Source organism: Ictalurus furcatus, chromosome 24 (genome assembly GCF_023375685.1).
Source record: "Ictalurus furcatus strain D&B chromosome 24, Billie_1.0, whole genome shotgun sequence".
In the NCBI taxonomy this organism is placed as follows: domain Eukaryota; kingdom Metazoa; phylum Chordata; class Actinopteri; order Siluriformes; family Ictaluridae; genus Ictalurus; species Ictalurus furcatus.
Window position 1 is genome coordinate 3372512 of NC_071278.1, and position 9907 is coordinate 3382418.

At 38.7% G+C, this 9907-nt stretch overlaps 1 protein-coding gene across 1 annotated transcript in view; it reads left to right on the forward strand.

The window, feature by feature from the left end:
- The window catches only part of gmip (GEM interacting protein), a 29844-nt gene extending 20262 nt beyond the window's left edge, over positions 1 to 9582 (forward strand). The window contains exons 12-20 of the mRNA XM_053613036.1: positions 1 to 3; positions 128 to 196; positions 1265 to 1351; positions 1452 to 1612; positions 3099 to 3275; positions 5999 to 6136; positions 6275 to 6477; positions 8139 to 8439; positions 8704 to 9582. The exon at positions 1 to 3 is cut by the window's left edge and continues 80 nt beyond it. Of these exons, the coding sequence (XP_053469011.1) occupies positions 1 to 3; positions 128 to 196; positions 1265 to 1351; positions 1452 to 1612; positions 3099 to 3275; positions 5999 to 6136; positions 6275 to 6477; positions 8139 to 8439; positions 8704 to 8715 (1151 nt within the window). The 3' untranslated portion in view covers positions 8716 to 9582. The remainder of the gene's footprint in view (positions 4 to 127; positions 197 to 1264; positions 1352 to 1451; positions 1613 to 3098; positions 3276 to 5998; positions 6137 to 6274; positions 6478 to 8138; positions 8440 to 8703) is intronic.
- The last annotated feature ends 325 nt before the right edge of the window (positions 9583 to 9907 follow it).

Genomic DNA, 9907 nt, shown 5'->3' on the forward strand with positions numbered 1-9907 from the left:
GAAGTACGTCCAAACTGCTTACCGCCGCTTTAATGATAGAGTTACAGCATTTGATAATACCGTTATTTGTTACTGATTCAAATCTCTCTGAGTCTTTGGGTGAAATGTTTTTATTTGTACGGTTAAGGAACAGCACGCATCGCATACAGCGACAGTGACAGCATCGGAGGAAGCCTGGAGTCTCTCTCCAGTCCAGGTGAGACGTTTATCACATTCCACTTTATTTCTTACACAGATACAACCAGATCCAAATCCTTCACAGAGGAATTCATGTCTTGCAATTATCACACACATTAGATGAGTCAAACACAAGGTGTGTGTGTGTCTATGTGTGTGTGTGTGTGTGCGTGCGTGCGTGTGATATTAAATACTAATTTTTAAAAGTGGTTTTCAAAATACTTTTTTTTTTAAAAACATGACCATGTATTTAGGTTTTTTTTTCCTTTTCTTTGATCATTTATTTATTGAACCTACAAACAATAATACAAACAAAAATTTAAAATGGCCACGTATGGTATTAAATAATCCGTCATTAAGTCATTAAATATCTCTTAAAGTGTTTTAAAAGTCTTTTTTTTTTAAAGAAAATGAATATTTACTTTTTATTTTATTGTTTGTATATAAATATATAAGCAATAAAACAAAAACAATGGTCATATTCATAAAGATTAGGGGTTTTTTTTAATGAGGGTTTTTGAGTAAATATGAATTAAAAAGGAAAATAAATTATTTCATATTTTCATGCGGCCATGTGTTGTTTTCTGCGCACAAGTAATAATATGCTATTCATTTAAATTCATTCAAGAATACATTGTTGTCATTAAAGACGAATCCCAATTTTGCTGTTTGAATTGAAATATGAAATTTAAATATAGAAATATTTTAATATTCTGTTAAAAAAAAAAAAAACACGTGCTTTTTTTCCCCAAAAAGTTGTGATACAACGGTACATACTTAATTCTTATGATAATACACGTTCATGCTAATCTGTTTTATTGCTGACTATTACTATTACTGACTAGCATTATATATCGATTCAATTTATTTCATCAATTTTGTTAAATTAGATGAATGATTATGTTATATTATATTATATTATATATAATATTCCTTTATTTAATCGATTCATTATATATCGATTCGATTCTGTTACTTTTCGAGCCTATTTGTCGATAATATGCTGAAATGAATAAATACATTTGTAATTATTTTATTTCATTATTACTGTTTTATTGTTTACTTCCTGACTGACTTGGTCCTGAAGCCCATATGAATAAGCTGCCGAAAGCTCCGTCTACTGGAACCGTGTCCTCCGATGACCTGGACGAGAGAGAACTGAGCGCTGAAGCTGGTGAGAGAACAACACACACACACACACACACACACACACACACACACACACACACAGCTGTAGCAGGACTGATGATGCGTTTCCTATTTTTCCTCCACAGAGAGTTCTGATCCTCTAAACGACAGTAACGGCACCTACTCTAAAGTGCGCACCACGTCCCGAGCAGCCCTCACTCACCGCCTCAAGAAAACAAAGAGCAAAATGCAAAAGTGCAAACTGTGCGACAACTTTATCCTGGTCAGCGGCATCGAGTGTGAGGAGGTGAGACAGGAGGGGCGACAACACGGGACTGACGTGTTTAAGCATTTTGAAAAATTTCTTTAAAAGATTTCTTTAAAAAATCTCCGGGGTTGGCGGTTTGAATCCCGCCTCCGCCCTGTGTACACAGAGCTTGCGTGTTCTCCCAGTGCTTCGGGGGTTTCCTCCGGGTACTCCGGTTTCCTCCCCAGTTCAAAGACATGCATTCTAGGTTGATTGGCATTTCCAAATTGTCTGTAGTGTGTGAGTGTGTATGTGATTGTGCCCTGCGATGGGTCGGCACCCCGTCCAGGGTGTCCCCCGCCTCGTGCCCCGAGTCCTCTGGGATAGGCTCCAGGCTCCCTGCGACCCTGTATAGAAAATGGACAGATATATAATATTTAACATATTATATTGCATATTATTTCAATAATATTTCCACTACTTCATAAAAATCACAATTAATGCTTTAAATTCATGGAATGTTTTGCTTAGATAAATAATTACTTGCCAGTTGTATTACAGTGTTTTTTGTTTTTTATTAGTTTTGTTTTTAGATTAATTTTAGTTCATTTTTACTGCATTTTTTCTTCGTTTGTCATATTTTTGGCTTCAGATTTCATTGCAATTTCTAGTTCGTTTGTTTTTTTTTATTTTATTTTGTAGATTTATTTTTTTTTTACATTTAATATTAGTATATTACTTTATTTCATTTTACAATGCAATTTCATTTGACTTTTTTGTTGTTGTTGTTGTTGTTGTAGTTTTAGATTTTAAGTCTTACGACGCTTAACGTGTTGAATCGTACGTACTACGGAGGGTTTCCCTTTCCCTACAGGTCCAGGTAGAATATTTGTAAGAAAGCGAGAACCATTAAATATTCAAAGAACCCTTGAACACGTTTTTTTTTCTAAGAATGTTAATACGCAACATCACTTTTTTTTTTTTTTTTTATTCAAAGAAGCTGAAAAACATGTGGAACACATGTGAGGAATATTTTGTCCATAAGTGTAGATCATCACATTACTGTATACCGTGGCATCCTAAAGTCTGAGAGCACTAACGAAATCGTGTTTATTTTGCATTTGTTTCTAATTTGCAGAAATGTTCATTACAAATTATATTATCGGCAGCAACCTGAGGGAAAAGTAGAACCTTTACATAAAAGTAGAATACTCCCGTGAATTTTAGGCTTTCTTAATATTTTCTTACGTCTCCATTTGACTTTAATGGCTTTAGTGTGCGCTCGGGCTCACACGGACGTTTGTACTGTGTGTCAAATCTGATCCGTGTCATATCAAATCCTGAAAATGTCCAACGTCTGCGAACGTCCATACCTCCAGTGGACGGGATCAGACTTAATCCAGGCTGTCTTTTTGTACACGGGAGTTAACGTGGTCAATATCACACATTTGATTACATTTAAATAGTGACGTAGAAATCTCTCTCTCTCTCTCTCTCTCTCTCTCTCTCTCTCTCTCTCTCTCTCTCTCTCTCTCTCGGCCCTCAGTGTGGCTTGATGGTGCACAGGAAGTGTCTGGATCTGTGCCAGATCGAGTGTGAGCGCAGGAGGGGGGTGCTCTTTGGGATCGAGTTCTCCATGTTGCCCAGAGAGCAGCCGCAGGACGTTCCCTTCATCGTGCAGCGCTGTACCGAAGAGCTCGAGAGCCGAGCACTGACCGTGCAGGTACACGCATTACTGACACGGAGAACTCCTTAAAACGAGAGAAATGCCAACAATACCATGAGCACGTGTTTACAGGTTTCTCACAGAGAGCAGGATCAAATACTATGGTTAGATTTCTGTAGGTATCTGTATTGTAAACTCGAAATAAATAAATAAATAAATAAATAAATAATCGTGTACTACTAGGAATCTTTGGGAGTTCTTATTAAACTTTTGGTCACGAAGCTTTGCAGCAAACATTCTGAAAATGTTTTCCAATGTTCGCCAATGAGAAGAAGAAAAAAAACCGCAAATAGATCTTCTAGTCAGCTTTTTGGTTGTTGTTGTTGTGTTTGTTTGTTTGTATTTTTAAATATAGATGAGATATGTCTGTCTCATCGCTGGGTGTGTCCTTGAGCGGGACAGAAATTGTTGTTTCTTAGTAGATCCCTGCCGTGATGATGACATCATCCCCCCCGAAATCATCCTTATAAAAGACCGCTGAGGAAAACATCTGCAAAGTTAGCTTTCTAGGTTTCAAGCTAATATTTATCTACACTAGTGACACCCTCTTGGAGTAGCAGTAGCTTATTTATTTAATGTTACCATACACACTATTTACCTTTTTTTAGCCACTCCAATGGTATAAATACTCTGCTCTCATGGATATCAAACAATGGCAAACACAAAACAGGGTTTATTTTAAAATATATATATTTGTTAAATATAGTTATGGTATAATTATTGGCACCCCTATGAATTCATATGAGAAAAATATATGTGATGTATATTCCCACTGATATTTTACATTTTTTAGTACACCTGGATGGCTAGGAACCGGAAATTGTTCAACCATGACTTCCTTTTTCACAGGGGTATAAATATGAGGTAACACATAGGCCAAATTCCCTTAGTCATTCATAACGATGGGTAAGATCGAGGAATATAGCTGTGATTGCGGCAAAAGGTTGTTGAGCTTCACAAAATGAGGCGTGGCTATAAGAAAATAGCACAAGCATTGAAAATGGCCATTTCCACCATCAGGGCAATAATGAAGAAGTTCCAGTCAACTGGAAATGTTATGAATCGACCTGGAATTGGACATGTGTCTATATCGTCTCAACGCACTGTGAAGAGGACGGTTCGAGCGGACAAAAAATCTCCAAGGATCACAGCTGGAGAATTGCAGGAGTTAGTTGTGTCTTGGGGTCGGAAAGTCTCCAAAACTACAATCTGAAGTCACCTACATCACCACAAGTTGTTTGGAAGGGTTTCAAGAAAAAAGCCTCTACTCTCATCCAAAAACAAACTCGAGCGTCTTCAGTGTGCCAGACACTACTGGAACTTCAAATGGGATCGGGTTCTATGGTCAGATGAAACCAAAATAGAGCTTTTTGGTAATAAACACCAGAGGTGGTTTTGGAGCACACAGAGAGGTAGCCATATGGAAAAGTACCTCATGCCCACGGTTAAATATGGAGGTGGATCTTTAATGATTTGGGGCTGTTTTTCTACCAGAGGACCTGCCAGAGGTGGTTGGATCGTCCAGCAGGACAATGATCCAAAACATACATCAAAATCAACACAAAAATGGTTTACTGACCACAAAATCAAGGTCCTGCCATGACCATCCCAGTCCCCTGACCTGAACCCCATAGAAAACCTGTGGGGTGAACTGAAGAGGAGAGTCCACCAGCGTGGACCTCGAAATGTGAAGCTCAATAATTGTTGCACACCTATATTTATCAAAGATTATTTTTTGTTTGCAATTGTTTATATCCGTGAGAGCAGATTATTTTTGTGATTTTTATTTAACAAAAGCTCGAAAAGGTTAAACAATAAAGACAATTTTTCACAGCCTTCTTTGCTCACATTTACCAAGGGTGCCAATATTAATGGAGGGCACTGTATGTTGATCTAAAGCAAATACTTCTGTAATGTCGCTTAAAGTCCCTGTGAAGTGCCTTGAAACATGCAGCATTATTGGATGTGTTGACGTCATTTCCCCTGAAATGGGAAGTCATATTGAGTGGCTCCTCCCCCTTTTTAAATAGCCAGTAGCGTTTTGTTTACGTCACAGCCAGGAAACTTACAACTGTTGGGGGTGGGACACTTCTGATTCTAGAGAGCACTGGACTGGAGAGAAAACCTGATGAGAAGCTGAAGTGCAGAATGATGTCATCAAAATGGTTGATCCGTATCGGCTGTAGAGAGAGAGAGAGTGTAAATTGTGAATGCGTATATCTTCTAAATGCGAATTTCGTCATTGTTTTGGAGCACACTAGCTTATAGATAGGCGAACACATTCATATTAAAAACCATCAAACTTCCATTTTGATTTCATGGGGACTTAAAAGAAAAACTACAGCAGCCATGATGATATGATGCCAAGATCTCAAAGGTCTTCCAAGAAGGAATTCCCAGTTGAGGGTGCTTTCTCTTTGTTTGTTTTTTTCCTAGTTGGTGGTTGGAAATTCATTTTTTTTAGAAGCAGTTTTTACAAGTGTTTAGTTGAATGGGGAATTTATCCTTCGAGTCACTCCATCTCCGAGCAGCTCTAATTTCCAGATTTTAACTCAATCACAGTCTTTCTGTGGTCTGTGATCCGCAGACAGATTTGTGTTGGTCTTATAAACTGATTGTAGGATGTTTTTGGGATGTCTTCCAACATTTTTGTTCTTTATCTTGCATTTCTCTCACTCTCTCTCTCTCTCTCTCTCTCTTTCCCTCTCTCTCTCTCGCAGGGTGTTTATCGGATTAGTGGGTCAAAACCCAGAATCCTAAAACTGTGTCACGCTTTTGAGACCCAGAAAGACCAGGTCGACCTTTCGGACCTCTCGCCCCATGACATCACTTCCGTTCTCAAGCTCTTTTTCAAAGACGTACGTCCTGCATGGTTTTTAATTGTCAAACCTCGCATGGTTCACTAAGAATAAAACTTCAATTATCAGGAGAAATAACATACGGTAACATGCGGTATGTGTGCTTATCCCTTCGCTCTTTTTTTTTTTTTTTTTTAGCTTCCCGAGCCGTTGCTGACCTTTGACCTTTACAACGATTTCATCAACATTGGAAAAGACATTCAGAAGCTCACCGAGAAAGACCATTCAGATGACAGTGCTCAGATAGCGGAGAGCATATTGAGCAATCTGAAGCAGGTTCTAGGGCGACTTCCTCCCTGTAATTACAGCACGCTGCAGTACATGATGGCTCACCTGTACAGGTAACACACTTAATACACTCGCAATCTGTATATTTATAGGTAATCATCAACTCGTAATAGATTACTGAATATATACAGGACATTTGTAGTGTAAATGGAAATGTGTCCTGGCATGTCCTACAGCAAAAAGACCGCCTAGTCAGCAGGGTTGCCAGTTTGACTGTTTTCATGCAGATATTTTTAAACTTAAGTTAAACCTCCCACTGTTCTTCAGAAAAATCCTCCAGGTCCTGCACATTCTTTACTTTTCCAGCATCTTCTATATATTTCACCCCTTTCCAATAACAATTTACACCGATCATCTTGTTCAAAAGTTTACACCCCCATGGCTCTTAATCTATCGTGTCGTCTTCTTGAGCATCGGTGAACGGTTGCACCTTTTGTAATAGTCGTGTACGAGTCCCTCAGTCGTCCTCGGCGTGAAAACATGGATCTCAACATCATATAGTCTGTGGGGAAAGGAGCCAAATATACAGAAGATGCTAGAAAAGTAAAGAATGTGCAGGACCTGGAGGATTTTTCTGAAGAACAGTGGGCAGTTTAACTGCTCAGGATAAACACAGGACTCGTGAAGAACTCTCACAGAACATACACACATCATGTCGTGGATCATCCAGGTAACGACACACGGGATTAATAATCGAGCGTGTGTAAACTTTTGAACCGGTTAGTTTGTGTAAATTCAGTTATTATTGTGTCTTGTGGACTACATGTAAACATCTATTATGTTGAGTAGCTTATTCAGGGCAGGACTAAATAAATTTTAAAAACTAAATGCAAATTATTTATTTATTTATTGAATTAATTAACTATGTTTAATTATTACCATTTTGACCTCACTGTCTTTTTGCCCCACCCGCCTCCTGCACTATGATTGGCTAGTAGTTCTTACTGATGACTGCCATGTGAATATAGTTTATTATGATTAGTAAGTCTAAAACACGCCATAATATTTCAGTGTGCATGCTTAAAAACACAGGTAGACGGGTTTTCATTCATGGTTTAGATCTTAACTCACAAACTTGACCAACCGATAAGATTCATCAGAAGATAAAAAGCCCAATGTGGTGTACCACAAGGCTATGTTAGGCCCCTCTTGTTTTTATGTGCAGCCACACTGAAAAGTAGGCCACCTATTCTTCTTTATTTATATTAGATGTCCTGGTGGCTTTCATTTCTAAACTGATGCTACACAATTATAGGTATCCGTTTACCAGGTCCATCAGCACAGCCTGTGTCAAAGACGTGAAACGTTGGATGAATAGAAACTTCCCGCTCTTAAATTCTGATCAAATCTTCAATCAAATCAAAGGTCTTAAATAGCATATAAATATATGAAGATATAATGATCTATTCTATGAAATAATGTAAATAAAAACATTATAAATATGGTTTTATTATATATATAACGTAAATATTATTTGAGTATATGAATCACTCCTACTATTTATAATACTATTATTACTATTAAAAATAAGAATGGACATTTCTCTCATACAATGTGTGGTACTTTGGCAGGAAAAAAAGATACTTAATGTTCTTTTGATAAAGTACTGAAAGCTAGCAGATTTTAGTAACTATCATAGCCTAACCTAAGCTCCTGTGATAACCGTTCAGTACCGTTCTCCATAACCTAGTGGTTACTTAACCTTCTTTCTCAGGATATCAGAGTGTGAAGAGAATAAGATGTCTCCCGGTAACCTGGGCATCGTGTTCGGCCCCACTCTCCTGCGCCCCCTTGTGTCAGGCGACGTGTCCATGATCGCCCTTTTGGAAAGCAGTTACCAGGCCCTGCTGGTGGAGTTCATGATCTCACACCAAGACCAAATCTTCGGTCCTACTCCGAAGACGTGCACACCTCTTCCACCTGTACCCACTAACCCACCCCCGCGGGCGGAGCCTGAGTCTGACACAGCTGACGAGCGTGGAGCCTTGACCAGAGAACGGCCGCGGTCTCTCGAGGTAGGAAGTGTCACAGGCTAGAGCTGAGATCTAGCTAAACATCAACAGTGTGATTGAAAAAAAAAATCAATGTCAACTTATTTCATCCATAAATATTTGTGTAACAATAAAATTTTTTTGTACCTTCAGCTATGTTAGACATATCATATACACCGATCAGCCATAACATTAAAACCACTAACAGGTGAAGTCAATAACATGGATATATTTCATGGATTTAATATCATTTATTTCTCTCTGTCTGTCGTTCTCTCTTTGTGTCAGTCCTGGCTATGAGGGACGTGCAGGGTGCACTCATGGACCCAGTCGAGGTAGTGTACTCCAACGAGGAATCAGCGGGAATTCTGCGAGGTTGTGCGTATACAGCAGCTCCAGCTCTGCAGCACTAGAGACTAGAGAAAAATAAACATCTCCAGCGGTGACCACACTCCTTAGCCCTGGGAATCCTGAATCAAACATTGCCATTAGGACAGATATGATGGATAAATGATGGTAGCCACCTGGTATATAAGACCGCTACTGTCCACAGGAAGTGACCCGATGGATCAGGATACACAGGACCATTTTGTTCAGACTGAACCCGAGAAAAAACAGCTCATGGAAAGATGAACAAATCCGTTTTGTACCACGTGCTGATACATTTTAAAAAGATAAGCGTCCTTCAAGGATTCTTCAAGGGTTATTCAAGGGTTCCTTGAATAATTAAGAGTGCATAGCTTCCTAAACGGTTCTACAGGGAAACACTGAATAACTCTTAACGGTCACATTTAACCATAAAACATGGATTAGGATACATAAGTGCACGGTTATATCATTTTTTAAAAAACAACACGGCTTGGTTGTCTTAAATTATTGTGCATGTTCATTTTCATTTAATCTAGAACCCTGTGTTAAGATTATTCTAGCAGTATTAGCTTCTTGATATAATTTTTTTAAACGGAGACATGATTCAACTGACTTGCTCTCATCCTTGGATTATGTATAAAACAGGAAATCATTTTAGGACTATGTTAGGACAGCGTTTAGACCTTTCATTGATAATTGTTGTATTTTGTATATTTGAATTATGTTCCCCAGTGGAACCTAAATATATTTTTATAAAAAGAACAAACTGAGTTTGTGGAATAAAAAAAATTATAATTTATGTATTAATTAAGTAATTATTATTCTCCAAAGATTCCAGCAAATGTTCACATGTTCTCCTCGGGACTGTGTGGGTCTCCTCCAGGATCTCCGGTTCATTACCAGTGGGATTGCCAATGTTAAATCGTCCCTAGCTGTGAAAGTGTGTGTGTGTGTGTGTGTGTGCGTGTGTGTGTGTGTGTGTGTGAATGTGTGTGGCACCCTCTGATGCCCTGGCGTACCATCTAAGAAGTATTCTCACTTTCTGCCCGGTTTTCCCGGGATAGGCTCCGGATCCAGCGCAGCCCTGACCAGGATAAAACGCTTACTGTAGACTAGAGGATTG